General features: G+C 51.1%; 1 protein-coding gene across 4 annotated transcripts in view; it reads left to right on the plus strand.

The window, feature by feature from the left end:
- Positions 1-24,646, plus strand: part of SMG6 (SMG6 nonsense mediated mRNA decay factor) — a 205,440-nt gene that overhangs the window by 178,129 nt on the left and 2,665 nt on the right. For all 4 annotated transcript variants that reach the window (XM_058560085.1, XM_058560086.1, XM_058560084.1 and 1 more), the window contains 5 exons: positions 5,486-5,662; positions 9,437-9,583; positions 19,533-19,686; positions 22,721-22,932; positions 23,246-23,327. In XM_058560085.1, coding sequence (XP_058416068.1) covers positions 5,486-5,662; positions 9,437-9,583; positions 19,533-19,686; positions 22,721-22,932; positions 23,246-23,327 — 772 coding nt within the window. The remainder of the gene's footprint in view (positions 1-5,485; positions 5,663-9,436; positions 9,584-19,532; positions 19,687-22,720; positions 22,933-23,245; positions 23,328-24,646) is intronic.

The following is a 24,646-nucleotide window of genomic DNA, read 5'->3' on the forward strand; positions in this document are numbered from 1 at the left end:
CTGCCTCTGTCTTCAGAGAGGTTGTGCATCCTTGCGGCGGCTTCCCTCCTGCCTCTGGAGTCTGCTCCCTGCCTAGAAGCCCCTCCCCCTAGGAATGTGAATGAACCATTTCCTCTGTCCTCCCAGCTCTGGAGGATTCCCTGTGTCTCAGCTTTTTTTGGCAGACCTCTTCTCAGGTTGACCCACCCTTGGCCACTACAGAATTGTCCTACCCACCCTTCAGTCTCCTGTGAGGGTGAGTCGTGCATTGCTAGAGGCTTCCAGTTTGTGTAAACATTTTAGTCTGAGTTCAGTTTCTTGTAGCCAATCCTGTAGGCTTGGCTCATTAAAGATGATAATTAACCCATTGCTAATTGACCTCAGAAGCCAGCCACGCAGCCTGTATTTTACCAGCCTTGGTGGTGGATTTGTAGGCTATTTTAAGATTTCTTTATAATCTCAGCAAGACTTCACTTTCCTGTCTGCATCTTATTTGCTCTAAGGACATTCTGTAAAATTAACAAGCTATAAAGTTTGATTGAAGGTTTCAACAAATGTGAGAATAATTGGCTCCATTTAGAGAAACAAGAAAAACAACCTGTAAACTTGAGTTTGTAGGGGAAAACCCGTGTGATTTTTTTCTCTCTAACCAGAGGAACAGTAGCAAGCAGGACATTTTAAGACCAGAAAAAATAGAACTGGCTGGTAGTGCAAGTTTAAATTCTGATTCCCCTAAACCAAAAGTTTAGAAAAAGAAATTTTGCAAAATCTAACCAGCCACTGTAGTGCCTGCGCCTTCCAGGGGACCCGTTTGGAGAAAACAGGGACCCAGTAAAGATGGAGTGAGCCCCTCCTTCCCTAGAGCTTGCATCCAGAGGCCTGGTTCAGGTCTCTGACCCTTCCTCCTGTTCTCTGGCTAGATTGGGAGTTTTCTCCCTTCCCCATGGCTGCTATGAAGTGGTAAATCTTACAGCTCAGAGTATATCAGTCTGTGGTACCTGGTGCTCAGTTCCTTTTCTCTCTCTCACCCTCCCCCACCTTGCATAAGACAGCTTAGATCTCTTTTTTCTGTTCCTTCCTGGGCATCTCTGCCCAGGCTGGGCTTGTCCCTTGCTGAATGGCTGTGGCGAGTTTTCAGAGAACTCCATTCTTTGCTCATCCACTGCCCCACCTAAGATACCCCAGACCGGTAACTCAGTCTGCCTTCCCTCTTCTCTCAACCTAGAGGTTTCTTTCTGCTTTCCTCAAGACCTAACCTTCCGCTTAGCTCCAGCGCTTACTTACCCCGTGCATGCTCACATTATCTCTCTCTAAGGAACTGAGCCTGGGACAGGACAGGCTCCTGTATCGCCTTGCCACATCTCACTTTCAGTTTTCCTTTCTGCTTGGTTCTTTGCGTGTGGACCTGAGCCGGGTGATAGCTGGAGCCCTGAAGCTAGAGGTTTCAGTTCCCACTGGCGGGGCACGCTGCCTCAAATGGTCTTCAGGGGAAGGGAAAGGGGCTTTCTCTGAGTGCTTTTCTTTCAACTCTTCCCAGACCTAAAGCCTCAGTTTTCTTTTCAAAGCTGAGTGGAATGATTTGTGTGAGACATTCTGTCGATTAACTTTGGAGTTCCTGATAATCTCCTCCACAGTGAGCCTCCCTCCAGAAGGGCCATGACTGCTACTAAGAAGGTGCTGGGTCCCAGGTTCCCCTGGGTATTTCCTAGCCAGAGGCTCTTTTACCCACCTCTAGCCCCAGTCAAGCCCAGCCTGTTAACAGCCAGGAAGGAGGCCCCTCCTGCCCGGCTCTCTCTCCTCTAGAGAATCTAGAGTTTGCCCAGAGCTACAATATACATACCATTTACATTCTCTGTTTTTCATTGATATAGAATGGAAAAATGTACTCATGAACAGAGCTATTGTGGGGATTATGTCATAGACTTCATCTGGACTCCCTCCTCTCCAAGCAGGGAGCCTAGCTTTAACCCCTCTCCTACCAGGGAATCCTCGTTGGCCAAAGATCATCTCGGAGTTGGCTCTTTGTGGGTGCTTTGAAGGGCTTCTTTCGTCATGATGTCCCTTATTAACCATATTTAAACTTTCTTTTTCCCCCAACTCAAGTGCTGGAGGCTTTGTCTACAGGAGAATATTCCCAAAAGCCTCCTGTAGAACTCCAGGGTCAAGAGAAGTGTGGTCCTCACCCTGCTAGGCTCGTTTCTCCTACCTTAAAGCAAAACACTTTAGCCGACAGGCCAGCAGGCTAGAGACAGAAGTTTTCTCTGTGTCCCTGAGCAAGCTCTAGACTTTCTACCTCTCAGTTCCCCCATCTACTAAATAGCTAGAACCCGTTTCTCCCACAGTGTACTTTGGAAACCTAAGGAGACTGTACAGCCTTGGCTGTTCTCCCTGCTAGGTTGGATTACAAAGGAAGAGAGGACACTCTTCCAAACGACTGGATGACTTTTCTCTCTCCAAACAGGTAGAATCCTTTTCAGGTCCCTTAGCACCAGCTCAGAGACCCCACTGGATCAAAGGCCTTTTGAGAATCAGCCAGGAGTGCCCTTGCCCTAGGGGGGTACTAATGACCAAAGCAGACAAAATCCCCAAGGAAACCAGGTGCCTTCTAAACAGGTGAAAATGAAAATGGGGGGTGGGGCACTGCTTTTTGCTTTTGTGTCCCTGTCAATGACAGTTCCCACTGATCCTCTAAGGATGTGCTACAGGCAGGCTCAGGATGTCTGCATCCCTGGGTCCCGCTGTGCCCTGGAAATCCCCGTCTCCAGAAGTCCCACGTCCACACATGTGGCCTTTCTCCCTCTTGGCGAGGAATCACACTTTCTTCCTGAGCTGTTCGGCATGCCACCCAGCCCATGCTCTAACAGCAGGAATTCTCCTGCCTGCCTGTCAGCACACACACACCCGTGGGCGCACACTTCTGGGCAGATTTCTGCTGCACATTCAGCAGAAGTGCCAGCATACCTCTCACCATCCAGGTGATGCCAAGGACTATGGCAAACTTTTTCTCTGTCCTCCTCTCACCCCTTAACCCCCACCTCCTCTCCATTCAGTGGTAGCAGCCTCACACCAAAAAGGAAAGTCCTGGACCCATTACATAATTCTCCATAGTGCATGCAGTAGCTGGGGCATAAGGTCAGAGGTCATAGTGGGGTCAGGTGGCTGACACACACTGTAACGACAAGGTGGTTAAAATTAGACCACAGAGAGGAAACTGGCAGTCTTGTGGAAATGCAGAAGTTTCCTCTGCAAGTGAGAGGCTGGGGATGTAGGGAGGCCACTGTGCGTGCTGCTTGCCAGGCTATTACTCATTTCAGCTCTGTTCTTTAATGCCTTTTAGCCCCTGCTTCTGTATTTCTAGCCTTCCTCATCACATGTTTGAATACACGCGATGGAACCCATGGTTACCTGCCCTGGCCCAAGGAAAGCTTCCTTCCTCCTTCAAGGAGGTAAGCCCAGGACCAGGCACCCAAAGCTCAAGACGTCTGTCCTCTCCTAAGCCTTTTCTGCGTAGCTGAGCACATGTTAGATCAGCCTCTCAGGTGGAGGTGGTTGAGGTACTTAGCCTGAGATTCAGGCCTGTAATGCTACCAGGACGATTGGTGAGGGCGAGCAGGGGCCACTCTGAGGCAGGGAGAGTATCAGGTTTGTCTGGGAGAGGTGGCAGAGGATGGAGTCATGGAGCACACAGTTGACTGCTGTGTGCTGCACTTGTCCTGCCAGCCAGCTGGCTGAGTGGTGCTCATTTCCACAGTGTCCTAGAGGACATGGATCATGCCTGCCTCCTCTGTTTCCCAGCTTGGTGGTACCCAGCCAAGCTTCCCTGTGCCTGTCAGTCCTTACTGTGAGCCTCCTGTGTGCCCTGCTTGTCCTTAGCACCCCTGGCCAGAGAAGTATGAAGAGTATGAGATGTAGTCCTTGCCACCAGTGGGGTTATCGTCCAGGTGAGGGAGATAACAAATGCACCTGTAAAACAATGAGCAAACAAAGACAATCTCCAAATTAGTACTTTACTATGTGAATCAGACATGGAAGTCTCTTTCACATTATGGAATGGGAGGCATTAAGGTGGGGGGGCACTCAGTATGGACTAGAGTCAATGATGATGAAGGGGCTGCCACCCTGTGGCACATCTGGCTACTGGAGTGTGTTTCCCTACGTGGACTGGCCTTCACCAGCTTCTGGCCTCCATATCAAGCAGGGCCCCTCCCCTCCCTTGGTAAGTACCCTGCCAGTAGGGAGGAGAGGACCCCAGAGGCCAGAGATGAAGAGAAGGGCGTGAGAAGTTGCAAGCAAAGCAGATGAGTTTGCAGGTGAGGGCATGTGTGTGTGGTCTCCCAGGAGAAGGACCCCAGACAGGGTGACTATGGAAACTTCATCTGAGACATTTACAAATTTGACGATTGCTCAAGATATTGAATTTCATTTCAGCTAAATCAGCCCCAGCTTCTCTGACAGCACTGGCTTATGTGCTGATGTGGCCACATGGGAGCAGAATGGCGTGAACCCCTAGAGGAGCAGAACTTTGGTGAAACACCCCCCACCTGCTTTGCCTGTCTCCCTTCTCCTGACAACAATTTCCTGCCTGACCCCAGTCTCTTGAGCATGAGAAGCTCTTAGGTGGGGCAGGAACCTGTCAGGGGAAGCCTGAAATGATCTGGCTGAAATGAAACAGCCAAGAAAGCCCTCATCATTCATTTTGCACTCAGGCTGAAAGTTCTCCTTTTGGGAGTCTGGAGAGAGAGGAGCTGGGAAAAGAATGGAGAGTGGCAGTGAGGGGTACTAGACAGCTATATTCTGTGGAAGCCAGTGTTTTGCACTCCACCCTTCCTTCTATCAGTCAGATACCAAACTCAGAAGAGTTTAATTTATTCTTTTTTTATATCAGGACTTCAGTAAAAGAAAGGCAAAATCCCAGAGGGTGCCTTTCATTGGTCCTGGTGTTGTCTGCTACCCCAGAGATGCTCTAAGGAGAGACAGTGGTGGCTTTCTTGCTTTAGAAGATCTTGGTCCGGGGCCGGCCCTGTGGCTTAGCGGTTAAGTGCGCGCGCTCCGCTACTGGTGGCCCAGGTTCAGATCCCAGGCGCGGACCAACGCACCGCTTCTCCGGCCATGCTGAGGCCGCAATCCCACATACAGCAACTAGAAGGATGTGCAACTATGACATACAACTATCTACTGGGGCTTTGGGGGAAAAAAAGGAGAAGGATTGGCAATAGATGTTAGCTCAGAGCCAGTCTTCCTCAGCAAAAAGCGGAGGATTAGCACGGATGTTAGCTCAGGGCTGATCTTCCTCACAAAAAAAAAAAAAAAGATCTTGGTCCTCAACCCACCCTGACCCTGGCTCACCATCTCACACACGTACACACTCCCACTCACTCACTCTGCCCCACTTGCCCAGCAACTTCGACACATTTCTCTTGTGCCCCTCAGCCAACAAACAGTGTCTCTCATCTTCATCTTCCCTTTCAGAAAATGCTGTTTTTCTTCTCTCCCTCTCATCCCCTAGGTTATTGCAGCCGACTGCAAAAGGGTCACAGTGCTGAAGTATTTTCTGGAAGCCCTTTGTGGACAAGAGGAGCCTCTGCTGGCATTCAAGGGTGGAAAATATGTGTCAGTGGCACCCGTCCCAGACACCATGGGAAAGGAAATGGGAAGCCAAGAGGGAAAACAACTGGAAGATGAGGTACTATGCGGGAAGAGCCCGCTGTGGCAGAGGGAAGGCTCCCCTCCCCCTACAGTCTTACTCTGCCCGTGGCTTCAGCTGCTATCCCTAGTTATTTATAACCACTCAGAGCAGTGTCAATGTTAACATGACCAGCCAACTTCTCAAGACTGCACTCTGTTGGTGCCCCTTCCTGCCAGTCCCACCCCATTGCCTCCATTTCACTCTGCTACGAGTTCCAGATGCTTCTTTTTAATGTTGCATTAGAGGAGAAGGGAGGGAAAGAAAGAGTTTAATAATGTGCAGCTCTGGAGGCTTAGGAAAGGGAGTGGGGGGGCGGTTAGGGTTCAGGCTGAGGATCAAGTTTATAGATGTGTGGAGCTCAGTGCAGAACAGGCCTGAACTCCAGCCTCCAGCACACGTACAGGAAGAGCTGACATTGCTGGCCCCGTGTGGAAAATCACCCCCTCCCCCGGCCTTCCCTCCCTCCCTCGCTCCCTCCCTCCCTCCTGCACATCCTGATGTGATTAAGGAATTCTCCTCTTGTTTGTTTGCCCTTGGTTGTTCCTGTAGCACTTGCTTCACTCCAGACTGTGTGTATGTGTGTGTGCGCGCACGAGCTTGTGTGCCCACCCCTGCTAAACCCCGCTGGCAGTTGCCCTGCCATGCGTATATGTATCTTCCTGGGGGTGATTGCTGTCATGGGTCTGTATGTTCCGGGTTTGTGTGTCAGTTTAAGTTGAATACTTCTGCCAGCTTCCCTGCTGTCCAGGTTCTGAGTAAATGTGAGTGTGTGATGGTGTCGGCACATATATGCGTTTAATATCACTGCCAGCTGCCCTGCTGTGTGTCTGGGTGTAGATAACTCTGTCTGGGTGTGTGTGCACACACAGCTCACTTTTGCCTGATGGTTGACTCTTTCCTCCTTGTTACCCAGAGTATTAAAGGCAGAGGAGACTTAGGTGGGAAGGAACGTGGGACTTAAGGAAGGGACGGAAGTGATTCTAGCCAGAGGCCAGGTCACCCGTAGGCCAACACAGTCATTTGGCCCGCAGCAGTCTCAAGCGCCTGGTGGAGCAGGGTGGGGTGCAGGGATGAAATCAGCAACAGGCCAGGGAAGCCAGATGTCAGCTGGAAGCTGTCGTTTGTGATCTGAAGCAGTGATAGAGTGGCCACCTTTGATTCAGAGTCTTCAGAGCAGCAAAGTCTTGGACTAGCTTCATTAGAATAGCTAGAGAACCCCACCCCACCCCTGATGACACAGGGCTCAGCTTCCAGGACAGAGGTGGTTCCAGGGGTAAAGCTGAGCCCATGATTCCACACTCTGTAGATGAAACCTGGGCAGGAATAATGGGAAAGAATGAGCTGTCAGTGTGGGAGGAGACAGTGGGTTGCTAAAGCCATTGGGGTGTCCAGGCTTCAGGCAGGACAGAGCAGTGCCACTCAGGCCCTGGGCAGTGTGTAGGGAATTGTGGGTAGGGTAGCACCTCAGTTAGCATCTCATCCACGCTTTAAGGCTGAAGCAGGTTGTGAAAGGTAAGCAAGGCTAGTTCTCCAGGATTGCTCTAAAAGATGTCCTCTGTCCAGTGGAGCCTGCAATACCAAATCCAGTTAGACAAGTGAGGCCCAGAGAGAGGGGCACAGTGTAAAAGCCAAGGAGGGGCTCCTCCACTCTAACAAGGAGCAGACCAGCTCTCCAGTTCCAGATCTTGGCTGTGCCACTCTCTCTCTCTTCTTCTAGGGCTTATTGACCAGGCGAAGGTTGTGACCCACACCACGCTGCCCACTTCTTCCTTTTCCCACGAGCCTCCTGGGTTCCTTTATGTTAGTGGCCCCTGGGAAACCCTGCTTACCCTGGTCTGTGTAATTTCATAACCCTGTACTTCCTCGTTTGCTGTGAGAGCTGAGCAAACCTCAGACAAGCCTCACTGACCCTCTTTTGACCTCAGTCAAGCTCAGTCCAAGCCCCGTGATAACCCTGTGTATCCCTAATCAGAGCAGGCAGAGGCAGTGTTCCCCTACTGGCCAGTCAGGCATCTTATTACACTCACTCTGGTCCAGGTTAACCCCAGGAACAAGGAAGTAAATGTGTAGAGTGAGTCTTCCTCCTTCACATGCCTGGGCCTCTCTGAAAGTGAACCCTGTGACACTATAGCCTGTGGGTTGTCAGATGAGTGGTGACTACAGACAGCACCCCAGACCCCTGAGACCTCTTAAGATAGTGGTAGTTCTGGCTCCATCTTGAGATCTCATCTCTGCCCAGAATGAAGTCTTAAGTGACTTTAGTCACTAAAGCTGATTGAGAGAGAAAGGGAGAGATATTTCTTCAAACATCATTCTTCATGAACAGAACAGAGTCCAGTTCCCTAGGGATGCTACCACCTGTCTTCCCACCCCTAGATTCTGCTCCCAAGACAAAGCATCACCTACCCACCCACACACTTTACCAACCACTTTCAGCCAAGAGAATCCGTCAGATGTCATCTTGAGATGGACAGTTAGAGGAGAGAGCAGTCTCTACTGAACAGATCCCAGGTGGGCCTGTGAGAGGCCTGGCGAAGCTGAGCCACTAAGGGCTGGGTCTGAGCTTACTCTTTGGGTTCAGGACCCCGACCCTGTGCTGCTTTGTATTATTGGTAAGAGCACAGACTTTGGACTCACGAGGGTTTGAATCTCTGCTCTGCCACTTACTAGCTTCGTGACCTTGAGCAAGTTGTTTAACTTTCTCAACCTCAGTTTGTTAATTTATAAAATAGGGATGATAACATCTACTTCACAGGCTGTTGTGATATTAAATAAGTTAATACATGAGAAACGCTTAGCTCAGGACCTGGCCAATAGTAAGCACTCAGTAAATGGTAGTTGTTATTGTCATAATCATTGTTATAATTACCATCTAGTTAGAAACACAGGAATCTTCTCTTACTAAATCACTCCCTATTACCCATGCTAACCCTGTCCCTCAAAGGAAGCTCTCTCGGGCAGCTGCATGTTCTCTACTGACCAAGGCCAAAAGTGAGAGAGTGAGAAATGGAGCCTGGGACCACCCGGGGAGTGGTAGCTTCTGAGAGCTGAGGCTGCAAGCAGGGAGGTGCCATCCCTGGGGAAGGCTCCACCAGCCTGGCAGGAGACTCCTCAAGCTAGCCAGCCATCCCCTAGCCTGCTAGGAGGGCAGCTGAGCAAGGTCATGTCACGTGAATTCCTATAATGGGGCCCAGCAGCCCCCACACCGCCAGGCTGTAGTCTTAAAAAGAAACCAGGGCAAAGTCTGCTGAGCTACAGCATCTGCTCTCTGAAGCTGTCTGGGGCAAGGGAGCTTCCATGCCTAACTCCCAGCTGTTGGCCAGAATTGATTCCTATCAGATCATTGACATGAATTAGATTTAAATAGGGTGGTTTAACTTGCTCTATTGTTTTCCCCTTTGGTGATTTCAAAATGAAAATAGGCCCCAAGTTTGACTTTGGGAGTGTGTGCAAAGGAGAATGAAGAGCTATGAGTATAAGCATGGAAGTATATGTGTGTGTGTGAGTGACTTGTGGTGCGGATCTATGATTCTATAAAGAGGAAAGAGTCCCAGAGTGCAAAAGGGAGCAACTGGCAGGAGGAGGGAGTGACAGCTTCTCTCTATCCCCTCTCTGCCTGAGTGGAGGGAAGCACACACCTTGGAGCCCTTTGCAGGGAATGGTCTGAATAAGATGGAGGGGGTGGGGTGCTGGGAAGACAGAAGGGTGAGTCTGGTAAGTGCTGTGGGCTCACAGTCTCCTCTCTCCCCTGTCCTGCTCCACCACCCAAAGGAGGAGGACGTGGTGATTGAAGACTTTGAGGAAGATTCAGAGGCTGAAGGCAGCGGGGGTGAGGATGACATCAGGGAGCTTCGGGCCAAGAAGCTGGCTCTGGCCAGGAAGATAGCTGAGCAGCAGCGTCGCCAAGAAAAGATCCAGGTGGGGCCTGCCTGGGGAGGGTGGTTCCTATCAGGGTGGTGGCTATATAGGGCATGAGGGGGAGGTGAGCAGGGATAGGGATGAGTAGGACCCTCTCAGGAAGTCTTACAGTGTCCTGTCTGGTTCCACCGGTCTGTTTTCTTTCTCTGTCACTAAATTCTGGTAGCACATTTGGAGCCCTGAAGTCTCCCTCCTCTTGGGCTGCCAGAAGGGTCAGGTTCTTCTCAGAGAATCTGACGAAAGCTTCTCCCCGACTGATGATCTATGAATACACACCACACATACACGATCTTTCATACAATTTCAGGGGTTTCAGAGTTCCCCTGAACCTTATCCAGATACTGCTGGAGAGGCCATGGATTCTCTGTTGAGAACACCTATTCTCGGGTGGAGAGGATGTCATTGCCACAGTCTCCTTATCTGGATTCCCATATAATGGCCAAGCCCTTCTGGACAGGATACTCTGAACCCTCCCAGAGAGAAACTATTCAGTCTCCACACAAGGATTCCTCCACCATCAGCCCTTTCATGGACCCATACCGTCACTTCCAGTAAGTTTTTCTTTGTGGCTCTCCCAGGTCTGTCCTCTTGCATTATAAGCTCACTTCCTCTTACCTAGGGCACAGGGCAGACAGGAAAGAGCCAGTCATGCTCCCCTCTTTAAGACTAACTGTATGCATGGGAAAGCATCAGGTCTGTTTAGGAATGTCTGTTTCAACCCTCTCTTTAGCTGCCCCTCGCCTTTGGCCTAGGGCTTAGCGCATGTGGTCAGGCAGACGTGATCACAGTCTGGGCTCCACCACTTACTAGCTTTGTGACTTTGGGCAAATTGTGTAACTCCTCAGAGCCTGTTTCCTCATCTGTAAAATGAACGGGGTAACAGCACCTACCTCGTAGAATTGCTGTGAGGCCTACAGTAGCCAGTGCGTGTGAAGTGCTTAGCACAATGCATGGCACACAGTATGTGCTCCATAAATGATCAGTGTCCTCTGATATTAGTCTAATCACCCATCAGACAGAGCCCTGCCCTGGGAAGGGGAATGAATCCCAGTTGGGATCCATCATTCCTTAGACATATTCATGTCCCCCTGCCTTTTGGAATCAAGTGTGTGATACGATCTGTGAGGGTCATCGATCGTGGTGTGGCTGCCTCCTCAGCCCTTCCGTGGTCTGTGTGTAAATCTCTGTTGTGGCCCTCAGAGCAACTTCATCTTCAAGCTGTCTTTCTTCCTATCCTGTGGCTCTTTTCTTCCTCACCATCAGTCTTCTCAAAAGTTCTCTCTCTACTCACCACCTCCGTTTCTTGGCTCTCAACGGAGCAGTTATAGAAACTTGTATCAGAAGTCACCAAGTACTTATCTTTATCAAGTCTCAGTCACCATCACAGTTGACTTCCCTGTAGCTTTGGACCCTGAAGCCACCGACCTCCAGCCTCACTTTAGCATAAGTGGACCCTCGTCTTCTCTCTCTGTTGACCACACCATCCTCCTAGGCTTTCTCACTACCATTCTTTTCTTAGTCTCCTACTTCCTTTCTGTTACTTCTTAGTCTCATCATGCAGAATTGGCACTCAGCAAACATTTGTTCAGTGACTTAATAGATGGTAGCAACTAGAGCATCATCTTAAATTCCTCACTGGCTTTTAACCCCTCATATCTGATTTCTTATCAAATCCTATCTGATAGTTCACTCATTTATTCTCTTCTTTCCTCTCTTTTGCCACTACTGCTATTCTAGTCCAGGTACTGACTTGGATTGTAGCAGTAAAGACTCCTGCATTGCACAATTCCAGGGAGTGCCATTTACTTTGTAGTCTGTGAATGGCACCTTCTGGAGTTGTATGATACATAGTCTGCATGCCGAGCTCACTGCCTCCAATGCATCTTATGTGTTTTCATCCTTCTCTTCCCAAAAGAGCCACTCCCTTGCTCAGAAATCATCAGTGCCTTTGGTTGGCTAGTAAAATAAAGTCTGATTCCTTATTATGGCATATGAGGCTTTCTTGTCTGTTCCCAGTCTGTTTTTCCAACCTCTGCTCCCAACCCCCGTGACCCCTTACTAGCTATATGACATTGGGAAAATTATTTAACTTCTTTGAGCCTGTTTCCTCATCTATAAAATGAAAGTGGTAATGGCACCTACCTCAGAAAGACAGTGCATGTAAAGTGCCTGGCCAAACAGTAAGGCCAGCGGCCGGCCCCATGGCGTAGCAGTTAAGTGCGCGTGCTCTGCTGCCGGCGGTCCGGGTTCGGATCCCAGGCACGCACTGACACGCCACTTGTCAGGCCATGCTATGGCAGCGTCCCACATAAAGTGGAGGAAGATGGGCACAGATGTTAGCCCAGGGCCAGTCTTCCTCAGCAAAAAGAGGAGGATTGGCATGGATGTTAGCTCAGGGCTGATCTTCCTCACAAAAAAAACAAACACCAACGCCCTCCTGCCTGGACAACACTAACCTTCCTCACTGTCCCCAGATATGCTCTGCCCTTTTGCACTCTCAAGTCTTTGTTCATGCTGTTCCCTCAAACCAGAGTACTCTTTTTCTGCTCTACATTTCCTGTTACCAGTTGAAATTGTATTCTTCCTTCAATCCCCAGATGAAACTCTGTCTCCCCAGTGAAGCCTTCTCTGATTCCCCCTAGGAGGAATTCATCTCTCTATGCTCAGTGTTCCTGGGGCACTGATTTATACTTCATTTGTGTGAGGCTTATATCATGTCTCATATTACACTTATTTCTAGACTTGTGCCCCCTCCTGTACTGTGAACTCCTCGGAATCAGGTACTGTGTCTTCAGCTCAGTTTAGTAAGTGGTGGTGAGCATCTACTGTGCTAGTGGTGAGGGAACACAGGAATGAACCAAAAAAGTCCCATCCCAGAGTATACAGTGGAGTGGAGAAGCCAGTGATTTGAAGTGTAAGTGAGCATTTTTAACAAAAGGAAAGTACTGGATGCTGTGGGAGCACATGCCACGGGGACATGGCCTTGTCTAGAGTGCTCTGTTCAGCTTGGCCTCTCCAGTGACAGGCAATACCTTATACAAATAGGAGGTTTCTATGCAACTTGACTTCTGGTACCCATGGCTGCCCCTGTCCAGGAAGCCTGTTCTCCCTGTCAGCTCCTTCAGAGCAAGCTGGTCAGGCCCAGGCACTGAGGGCCTGCTCTGGGCTGGCCGGGGCTCAGGTTGCTATGGCCCCTTTAAGAACAGGCCCCACATGCACTGCTGCTGGCGGCCCTGCCTCCCATCAGCCTTCTTCCTCCAGCCTCACAGCCACAGGAGGATTTCTCAGCAGAGGAAAAATTCCCCCCTTCCCCTCTCCCCCGCCCCTTTTAATGCCCGGGGCCCTTCACTTCCATAATTCTTCATTTTCCAGCCTTGAACGTAAGCCAGACACATCTGTCTGGCCATATGCGTGAACCCTGGAGTCTGTGCCGAGGTGGCTGTAAAACAGGGCCGGTGAAGGCCCTTCTGGGAGAGCACACACATGTGTGTGCCCTCGGGCCATTGGCTCCCTGCCCAGAACCACGGGGCTGCAGCGCTCCAAACCCATGTTAACCTTTTCTTATTTTTCCTCTTTTTGTTTAATTTAAGGGGGGAAAATCCCAAGGAAAAGGTATAAATTGTCCTGGGAGTGGGGGAGAGGCTCCTAGCTGGAGAGGCCATTATTGTTGGCAGGTACGTGGGTCACACTAATACAATAAGGAAGAGAGGAACATCGAGTGAATTAAGATCGGAGAGATGGGCTGTAAATTACACTGCTCTGAACTCCATCAGTCTCCAAGGGTGTTAACCGAGAGGTGTAAGGCAAGTCCCCAGCTCCCAGCGCCTTTTACAGATGCAGCAAAACAGGAACCACACATGTTTGGGGAAGGGGATATGAAGATGGGGTTGAAAAAAATCCTCCTGGCCCCCATGATGGCTATAAAGTCCAACTGAGATCTGGGGCTGTAGCCACACCCCCACTTCCCTGCTCCCACCTAGACCCCTGGCCTAAGCTCATCTGTAGGGGTGGGGGAGGTGAGGCCTGGCCTCCCTCTGCAGCCTGTCCCTCCCTGCTTCCAGCGTTGCGCAGAGACTGGTGAGCGGGGCCGACTGGAGGTCAGAAAAGGGGTGTGAGCAGCTCTCCGGCCTGTGCAGCTGGAGTCGCGACGCCCAGGCAGGCCCCTGGAAGCTGGGGGGCCAAGTCCACCTACCCAGGGCTTTAAGGCCACGCCCTCTGGCTCAGGCCCTGCTTTGCCTGTTGCCTGACATAGCTCTTCATATTGGTTTGGTTCTGCCCACCTTGCTGCTTTCTGCCGAGTTCTTTTCCTTCTCATTGCCGTTCTTGGGAGGTGTCCAGAGATCAGAGCAGGGTACATGGTTTGTCTGGGAAATTGATCAGAAGTGTTTCATTCCTAACCAGGCCTCCAGGGCAAAGCAGTCACTGAAAATCCTCCTCCAGGCATGAGGTGTGGCCTCTTGGCACCTCATACTGGCCCTGGCCCTGTGAATCCCCCGCCTCCTTTCTGCCTCCACGAGGCTTTGCTGTGATTTGTGCTGCTGTCGGGTGGGGTCAGGTTTCCTGAGCAGTTGCAAACATCCCACCTGAAACATAACAGGCTCTTCCTCTGGCCACAGCTATTGTTTCCCTCCGCATTATGGCTACAGTCTTGCTCTGTAGCCAGCAATGACATGTGTTCTGAAAATAACTTTGCTCCCCTGTCCCCTTCCCGCCCACCCACCCTCCTGAAGATGCAGTCACTCCTTTGTGACGGCCCCAGGAGTCTCACTCTAAATATAGCTGCAGTCCATTCACACTGCCACCCAGCTGGGGGGGGGGGGGGTGGGCTGTGGAACAATGGGGCATGCACAGAGCCCCCCACACCTGTATGGAATCTAGCGGAAGGCAGACACTCAACCCTGGCTCCTAGCTGTCGGAGGCAGGGCGTGAGCCAGCGTACTACCAGGCCAGGGGCACGTTCACGCCAGGGCAGGAAAGCACATCAGCCTTCAGAGCCCGGCAGCCGCCCTCCTCACTCGAGCCCGTTCCAGAGCCTGTTCCAGCTTCTTCACAAACCGTGGTAGGCCTCCGGTTGGCTCCAGCCTCTCTTGCCTCCTTTGGCTCCAGCAGCATCCACAGGGTCCTCTCCTCCTACAGGATGGTCGGGCTGTTGGCTGAAACAGCTTTAGGCTGCTGCTTGGAGCAAACTCAGAGGCGTCGTGCTTAGCCCTGCCTCTCCCTCTCCATCAGGAAAGGGCACACTTCTTGGGCATTCTCAGGACAAGAGTTATCACATAAAATTGTCAGATTATCTTTAAAGTGCCCTTCAACTCTGAGATTCTGTGATGTAGCTCATTGAGCTCCTATGATATATCAGACTCTCTGCTGGGTATTGTAAAAGAAACTAGAAAAAAAGAAGGCAGTTCTCCTTGAGCCCCTTACAGTCTAGTTTGAAAATAAGATCAGTCCTCATAAAACAAGAAGTAGCAGCAAACAATTCGTCATAATTATAACTTTAAAAAAGAAAGCAAGCCTATGTTAAGCTGTGACATCCAGGGAAGGGGTCCTCAGCAGAAACTCTCCCAAGAGTAACCCACCCCAAATGAAGATGCTAACTGTACTGCACCCAGGGGAGGCTGGTGGCTCTGCCTGCTCTCTATAGCAAATGCAATATCTGCTCCCTTTGGTTTCTGCCACTCAAGAAGGAACTACCTGCCTGCACTATTAGTGGTTATCTCACCAACTATTCCTATTTTTTATTTCATTTCTATTTTTCCATTTTTAAAAAATACCTCTACATAGTTAAAGAAAAAAACAAGGGTACCATGAGTCTTATAATAGAAATCAACAGTCCTCTGCCTCACCACTCCCCATCTCCAGCTCTGCGCCCTAGTGGTTTCCCCAGATATTTACCCTCATGGATATATAGAAGATGAAAAATGGAGTTGGGCAGGAAGAAAGGAAACTGACATTTGTTGTTACTAATGTATCAGGCACTGTGCTAGATACTTTCACATATGTGCAAGGTGAGCATGGAAATTTACTGTGTTATAAAATTTTTCATTTCTAGTGAAGACATTGCCCTGGCGAGAGAGGCCTGGGGATAAATGATTCCATCACCCTGTAAAGGGAAGGAAGCTCTACTCCCTTTGGAGCCCTAAGCAGAAGGAAGACCTAAGAAGGCCTTCTCTTGATCTGGCTCTGCTTCATTGTCTAGGTTCTTCAAGTTCCACAACTTCTGTGTGAACTAATTGCATTACCTATATTTGTAATGCTCAGCGTTTTAATCTTCAATGGGTCAGCACCCCCAAATCATCACCACTGTCTAGAAGAAGGAACTTAACCTGTAAAAGAGCCTTTCCTGGGGACCCAAGCCTGTTAGCTTCCTTGTCAGATATTATTGTGGATTCTCTTTCCCAGCTCCCCACCAGCTTGCTCAAGGATGCTCCCATACTTCGGAGAAAGTTGGTTACTTGGCACCTTCCAGAAATAGAATTAAGTTCTTTTTCTCTTCCACACTTTATGACAACTTGGTCCTTATTGCCTTTGGTCTGACTCAAAGTGTCCATGCTTTCCTTTGGTCCCCAGTTCACTGTCCAAGGACCACTGTGGCCCAGCATTAGTGGCAGTAAGAAGGGTTCCTATGGAACTCTCCTTCCAGGTCAGCACACTTGACTCCAGGCCAGGGCCAGTCTGTCTGAATCACAGCATTCCAATTGCGCCCCCCTCACCCCCACCAGAGGCTTCTGTAGCTTTTTACTCATACAAACAAAAATAAATCTCACTACCGGCCTCTGAACTCCGCAGCAGCATGCTTCCCCCTTCTCCCCAAGCGTCCCATGGCTGTGAGTGGGGACTTGGCACTCTCCCCACCGACATCACTTTTTCACTCCCTGCGCATCCTGTGTCCTTCTCTCACCGTGCGACCCAGAGATCGGAATGGGACGTGACGGCCGGCACAGGCGCCGTGCACAGCTGCCAGGAATCTGACGGGTAAAATCTGGAAAAGTTGGGAGGGCAAACGCTAAACACACACACACACACACACACACACACACACACACACACACACAGAGCGCCACTCAGAGAGGGCCGGAAACACAGACACCCACAGAAGAGGGCCGGCGGACTCCCGAGCCTTCCTCAGTCTGCCATTCTTTTGAAGGGGACTGGGCCAGTCTAGTGACTCAAGTATGACCCCTCCAGAAGCCCACTGGTACCCCAGGAGAAGAGGGAGCAGCTTCGTTTAATCTCCTGAGACTCCGTGAGGGCATGTGGGGAACAGGAAGCAGTTCTGTGGTGACTCACTGGGCAGAGCCAGGTTAAGGGAAGTTGTCTGCGGGCGTCCCTGGGACCGGATGATGGCAGCACAACTCCGACCACCCTCATACAGCTTGACCCCACCACACCCCTGGGGAACGAACAAGGCTGCCACCTCCCTGAGACGCTGTGGCCTCTGTTCACCTTTCTGGGCCTGAGCCAGAGCTCAGAGAATTCAGACAGTTAGAGCTTCACTGGACCCTACTCCTAGATTTTTCTTCCATTCTGTCATCAGAACACACAAGTAGGCTCGGTTAGCCCCCAGCCTCCCTTGGCCACCTGGCCTAAAGGCCCTCCTGCCCACTGGCAGCTCTAAAGGTAGGATGGTACAAGGTCTTAGGAGCTCATTCTTCACACAGGGTAAAAAGTGACAGCCAATTCCACTTCCTTAGAGTCAAACCAGGGCTAGAGTGTCATTTCTGGAGGCAGGAAAACTGAGATGTGAAAGGAGTCTCGGTGGGGTGGTGGCAGAGATGCAGTGCTCAGTTAGGGCCCTGAACCCCTGTCCTCCCCCCAGCCGGTGGCATTGCTTGTCCTATTCCTTCTTTCCCAGAAAGACAGAGATTTGGGGGCCTGTGATAGAAGAAAAATGTTCCTGGCAGTGGAAAAGCTGGATAGAGAACACCAAGACCTGGGAAAATGAGGAACAGGAATGCTGATGCTCCCTCTGTGTGAGGAGAAAGAGTAGCGAGTTGTTAACTGAACCTGAGTAGGGACCGTTTCCTGTCCTTACAAAATGCCCGAGCCATTACACAATGTTATATGTCCATTATATCTCAATAAAAAACAAATTTTAGAAAAATGCTGAGGCCAAGTTTGGTGAAATGTGTGTCACCTTCTAGTTGGCAGCCCTATGGGGAGGGACAGTGACCCAAATCCCCTGGGAGGGTGGCCAGCAGCCATGGTACTTCCCCCAAATGAGGTGAGAGCAATAGGAAGACTTCAGCAGACTGGGCCTCTCAGCCACATTTCTCATGCCTGCCAGCGTCCTGTGGCCTGTGCCTTACACCAGCTGTGGTGGCAGTGGCAGCAACAACTTACTCATAGGGAGAGGTCCCCGGCAGGTCACAGAGAAGCCACCCCCAGCATTCAGAGGCATGCCCTTTCAGTTTTACTGTTGTTGCCAGTGAAACCTGAGCACCTTCCTCACTGACTGTTAGTGGCCAGGGCCCAGCACTGTGGGCCCCATCTCAGTTGGCACGCACATCTGCTCCCCTTCCCCTGTGCCTGTGCCTGTGTCTCTGCAAGTTGGTGTGTGGCAGAAGGCCATGAGAAGGCGTGACAAGGCTGGGACCTGCTCCCCTGGCCCCTGCCAGGTTTGCGTTGGTGCCTTCAGCTCCATAAACAGGGAACACACTGTCTGGGCAGATGCCAACAAATCAGTTTGCTTCTTGGCCGTGGTCCCCAGAAGAGGAGGCAGCACAATAGTGACCATGTTCTGGAATGACAGACATACCCAGAGCCTATCTCAAAGGACCACTGCCACACAAGGTTCTGTCAGACTTGGGAAAATTGGGCTTTCACAGATGTGCGTGGAGCTTCCCTGAAAGAGGTGAACATGTGTAAGACTAACAGGCACTAGGCCACGTGCTTTCTGAGGTGTGGTGCACAGACCACTGGTGCTGTATGAGGTAGTTTTTTGGTGATGCACCGGAGACACTTTGACTTTTTATTATGGCAATTTAGCTTGCACTAGTAAACAGGACTAGGCTGTCAAACCCTTGATTCCATAGATATCTTTGCTTAAGAAGAGACTAAGTAAAAAAGACTGAATTGACCTAAGTCAATTTCAAGAAAAACATCAAGTAAATAATAGTATAGATTGTACAGAGTTGTGGCAAAGGAGCACCAATGGAACATAAAAGACTAACATTTAGGAAACACTGTACTGGTCGGCTGGGGGAAGGTGGTGGCAATCTCATCAGTCTGGGTGTTGCTCTTTGCAGACATGTGAGTTGGATCCTGATCCATCACACTGTATGGACTCCAGCTGCTGCAGGAGACTTTGGTATTATTAGTTGCCAGCATCCCTTTTTATGTATAGCCTTTTTTTTTTTTTTTTTTTGGTGAGGAAGATCAGCCCTAAGCTAACATCCAATGCCAATCCTCCTCTTTTTTGGCCGAGAAAGATTGCCCCTGGGCTAACATCCGTGCCCATCTTCCTCTCTGAGTTTAGCCTTTGAGTTTAACTTTTTCTTAAACTACATGATGAAATAAGTTGAAATAACAAATTCTGTTTGGGATATATATATGAAGTGTTTGGTTGAGAAGTATTCCTCTATATGCTGCCTAGATAATGTACATGAAACCGCTTTCATATCCAAGGAACCTAACTCTCGTTGATTTTTAGCCCAACAGGTCTCTTTTCAGAGACCTGTTATTTTTAATATCATCAGGGCCCTTCCCCAGTGCTAGACAGGGTTTTAGTCACGCCCCATTCCCTGGGCCATTTGGTCTGTGTTGATTTTCATCACAGTGCTTTGCCCAGCCTTTGGGCCTGTCCCTCAGGCCTGACAGGGGCTGGCTGTTCCTCTGGAGGGGGAAGAGGTTCAGGAGGCAGGATGCTGACACACTGTGGAGTCAGGGCCCTGGCTCACCCACCCGCTTGCCTGCTCATTCTCTGGCTCACTCACCGTCTGTGTCCCTGTAGGCTGTCCTGGAGGACCACAGTCAGATGAGGCAGATGGAGCTCGAGATCAGACCCTTGTTCCTCGTACCAGACACCAACGGCTTCATTGACCACCTGGCCAGTCTGGCACGGCTGCTGGAGAGCAGGAAGTACATCCTGGTGGTGCCCCTCATCGGTGAGTCAGGCCAGAGCAGCCCTGCACGTGCGCAGCAGCCCCCTCTACACAGATGCCCCACGGCCCTGGGGCCAGGCAGGCAGAGCCCTGCTGTGTGTGTAAGACAGGATTTGCAGGGAAGTAGGGAATGCATGGGGCAAGGAAAATTGTTTAATAATCAAAGCAGTTCAAATTATTATGGCTGATCCATGGCTTAAACTGCTGAGCAAATGGACTCCTGTGTCCCAGCAACCAGAGGCTGCATGAGCCCAGCCCTTGTTTTTATCCTTATAAAGCTTGCAGTAAAACAGCAAAGCTGGTTCCCGTTATTGGTAAACACTCAGCCCTGGCAGATAACGGCAGTGCTGCTGGGTGGTCTGGCAGGGAGGCTGGGAGGATTTTGAAGTGGTTAGATGCCTTTGGTCTGATTGTCTTGTAGCTTTTCATGATCATTTTGTTGGTTCGAGGTAGCATTCTTCTGGCCAGTGTCACCCTAAGGCCAGGCTGACAGAAACCCTCTAGAGCAAGCCCTTGGCTCATGCCTGTGGATTCCTGCCACTTGGGCCCTTACCAGTGTCTGGTCATTGGTGCTGGTGCAGGGTCAGCATCTCAGGACCCAGCTAGCTTGCTTCCACCCTCAGGCCAGAGGAGCCCAGCTGGGCTGTCTCCAGGGGACTGTCTAGGTATCCTTAGTTCTTGGACCTCTGTGGTGGGTCAGCCTCAGGATAGGCTTTGGGCTCTGGGCTCCTGTCTCATATAGCTGATACAGCTAATATAGCTGATGGCTATCTGGAGGGAGAGGGTCTGAGAGATGATTGGGAAGCCCAGGCTTTTTAACATCCCCTTCTCAGCAGCCACTTGGAGCAACTTCGGGAGCCCTGTGCTCTGGAAAAGCTGCCAGACTGGCAGTCTGCCTGCCAAGCCACCTCTGACATCCATGCCAAGATGTTCCATTGGGCTTTCCCTCCCAGTCCCAAGTGTCTTAGTGCCAGATGAGGGTGGAAACAAAGGGCAGGAAACATCCGCCCCTGCAGAGGCTATAGAACCCTGGGGGGTTGTGGGAAACACGTTAGCGCCACCTGAGAATGTTGGCACTGAAGCAGCCCTCGTCCCGCCTCCACCCTCCCTGTCTTCCTTCCCCCTCCCCATGTGGCCTGGCCAGAACCTCTTAAACCCAGGCCCTTAGACCTAAAGGAAGGTTTTCTGTTCTTCAAAAGTAGAGCAGCTTCTCTCCCCAAGGCAGAACAGCAAGACTGTCAAGTTGTTCCGGCTTCCCCTCTCCCCTCACTGGGTCCTGGGGTGGGGCAGCTTTCAGGGTAATACGTCTCTGTGCTTTCCTACCCAGGAGACTTTCAGGGGGAAGAAAGTCAATTGGTCAATTTTTTGCTAGATGGTCAGGAAATGGTATGACTGAAAGAGGTTGCTGACATCTCAGGAGCCCTCTAGGACTTGGAAGGAGCCTCACACACCATCCCAGACTAGCAGGGTTCTTGGTCTCCAACACTGATTGTGCCCCTGCTGTGTGCTCAGTGTCCTTGTTCCTGGGGGATCCAGTGAAAGGCAGAGCTGCAGCCCTTGGCCTTGAGGAGCTTATGGTGCAGTGAGGAAAGTCAGATTTGGTGGGGAGGTAGCAAGTATATGAGAAAACCCAGAAGAGAGGATACATGCAGAATAAATAGACCCCAGGGGCATTGGGAAATGATAACTCTGTTACAGCAGCCCAGGCCAGCCTCTTTGAACCCTCTTCAGCTAGGCAGGGCCCTGGACTCTCAGGGGCTGTTGAGGGGACTCCTATTCAGTGAGGCTTCCTCAGTGGACTTTTGCCCTGTGCCCAGAACACAAAGAGTTAAGCTGACAGCTTTTCCTGCTTGTTTCTTTGTGCTCTTTAACCTGCTGGTGCTCCTTCGGCCTGACCCCAGCATCGAAAAGCCCCGCCTGGTGCAGAAGCACAAACAAGCTTCCCCTTTGAAGCCTGTTTAGTTTGGAAGCAGGAAAGCAGATTTTGGGATGGAATACCAGTTTTTAGTGTTTGATGTTCTGTTTGCTGGACCATACACCCATCCACCACTACTCCCCAACCTCAGCCATACATTGTGGGGACACTGCAGCCTCAGGTTGCTGAAAGCATGGGCATCGTGTGTGTGTGCGCGCGCGTGTGTGTGTGTGTGTGTATTCCCACATGGGCCTTTCCAGAAAGTGTCTCTGAATACCCAGACAGTGAGTGCCAGGCTCACCATGGAACAGCATGCTCATGCCGACTCCCCGAGCCATGAATCATTGTACTGAGGAGAGGCCTCAGACCCCAAACTCTCCCTGAGCCCCCAAGGAGTGCATATTTCCCACTTGACCTCAGGCTTTTGGCTGGAATTTTGGAAAGAATCTTCACCAGAAAATGAAGCCGTGTCCCAGACGCAGAGGCAGGCAGACAGGCGCGCGCACGGACACACACACACAGACACACACACACACACACACACACATACACACACACACACGTGCAGTATCAGAGGAGGTAGATGTGCCAAGGGCATGGTTTTGGGGAATACCAAGGCCCTTGCAAGTGAGGCTGTGACTGCTGTTTCCCACTTGGTGACCTCCCTGCACTCTTCCAGGGTTTGGGTTATAGAACTTTGCCCTTCTTGGACTGCTGTGGTTCGGTGCCCAAGTGGATAAGGAAGAGTGCCTCTTTCCCTTTAGCTGCTACGTACCCTTCCCTCTCCTGAGGGACCCTTTCAATTTGATCCTATAACTAAGGAATGCAATAGAGGGGCCAGGTTTCTTCCTCTGAATATGGCAGCTCCAGAAAATCCCTGTAAGTTCCTCCTAGGAGGAGGGCGGGGCCCAGGGGAAGAGGCAGAACGGGGATAGAGCACTGTGGAAAGTCTGGGATACTTCTTGCCCCCCAAGGTCCCCTAGTTTCACTGGAAGACTTCCATGGGGTAGGATGGCTTCTGTGGCCTGGGAAGGGACTGGCTGGGAAAGCAAGGCCTAGGGTAAAGGCAGACATAATCGCTGATTGCTGAGGCTGATACCTTGTGGGACTGTGTCTCATCAGTGATCAATGAGCTGGACGGCCTGGCCAAGGGGCAGGAGACAGACCACCGGGCTGGGGGCTATGCCCGTGTGGTGCAGGAAAAGGCCCGGAAGTCTATCGAGTTCCTCGAGCGGCGATTTGAGAGTCGGGACACTTGCCTACGGGCTCTGACCAGCCGTGGCAATGAACTGGAATCCATCGCCTTCCGCAGTGAGGACATCACTGGCCAGCTGGTGAGACCCCCAGCAGAAAGGCAAAGCCCACAGCCAGCCTTCAGAACAGGGTCTTCAGGAGGGAGGGGCTACAGGAAGGTCAGTCAGCCTGGGCAGCTGAGGGGACAGCCACCATCGAGGCCCAGAGGGAGAATTCCTTGCCCTCTAGATCACTCTTGACACAGTTGGACCCAGCCAAGCAGCGTCAGGGTGTGTATGGGAGGGACTCTGAGATGTTACACTCCCCAGGACCCCAGAGGCAGAGGATACTTGTGCCTCCTCCACATGGCGCCCCCTCCTGTTCAGTGGCACTTCTCACACTGTCTTCCTCCAGGGTAACAATGATGACCTGATCCTCTCCTGCTGCCTCCACTACTGCAAAGACAAGGCTAAGGACTTCATGCCCACCAACAAAGGTACAGCTTTGCCTCTGCCTTGGGACCATCCATCCCACACCCTACCTCGTCCTACAATCCTCAGCCCTAGGGAAGGGTCCCTTCACTGACTCCAGCCTGGGAAGTTTGAAGAATCAGAGGTCAGGCCTGATATAAGCCTGAGGTCAGCCCAGTTTCCTGCCCTCATGGAAGTGAGACCTCCCTGTCACAGCTCTCCCACCCCCAGGTGGACCCTGGGCCAACTAGAGATGGGCCTAGCCCAGGAAGCCAGGCTCTAGGCAGTGAGCTTTCCCACTTGGTGTGTATCCATTTCCTTTCTTGGGTCCTCACTGAGTTCTCTGACAGCAAGAATGTCTTTATGATTCAGTGTAGCTTATTCTGGCCATGGGCTCCTGAGCCCAGCCCTCTGCAGCACTGAGAAGACAGTCCCCAGTGGTCCCTGGGGCCCACCTCCCTTTTCTTGGCCCTGCTCACCCTCTCAGTTCATCCCTGAATGTTTACCCCTGTCAGGCCAAGGGTGGAGGTACTTCCCCAGCAAGTAATGGGCCTTTTCTTCCTGTCTCTATGGCTGTGCACTTGTAGCACTTTGGAGGCAGGTGAGAGCTTGAGGACTGAGCCCTCAGCCCAGTTTTCAAGACCTTTTGGTGAGCAGAATCCCTTCTTTGGACCAAAGGCCTACCTTGGGGCTCTCTTCCAGGTTCTTGAACACCTCACCCTCAACCCAGAACTGTCTTTCCTGCACAGCCTCTCAGAGTCAGCAAGGCTTGGGGGTTTCTACTCCTGACTCCCGGGAGGCTGACATTTCTTCTTTTGGAAGGAATTCCTAGGACTTCCTAGCTCAGTGTCATCTGCAGAGCTGATAACTCTCACCATTTGGTTTCTGTCTACGTATATGTGTTTCTTGTTGTTTATTTTTGTCGTTGTTGCCCATCTCTCGTCTTTGCTCGTTTTCCTAGCCCTGGCTTCCAGGCTGGTCTGGGCATTGTCTTCTCTTCTGCTGTTCCTCCCACCCATGGCACTGCAGCCCTCACTCCTGTCTAAGTCTCTGTACCAGGGCTAGTAACAAGCCCACAGTTGCTGTTCTTCAGAGGGGTCCTGCCACGTGGCTTGCACATCCTGTCCCGTAGAGTCAGATCTGGAGCATTCCAGTGGTACAAAGGAGTCCTGGCTGAGCCAAACAGAGGGGCCTGGGGTCTGCTCCCAGGCAGCTTCCTAGAGGGGCACCTTCTGAGGGAGAGGTAGGCAGGATTGCAGAAGGCCTTGTTGGGAAGTGTGGTTCAGATACTGCCGTGGCCCCACCCAGCTTCAGAGCTGTTTCTTTCTTAGCAGAAACACATCTT

The sequence above is a fragment of the Diceros bicornis genome, chromosome 18 (genome assembly GCF_020826845.1).
Source record: "Diceros bicornis minor isolate mBicDic1 chromosome 18, mDicBic1.mat.cur, whole genome shotgun sequence".
Taxonomy (NCBI): Eukaryota; Metazoa; Chordata; class Mammalia; order Perissodactyla; family Rhinocerotidae; genus Diceros; species Diceros bicornis.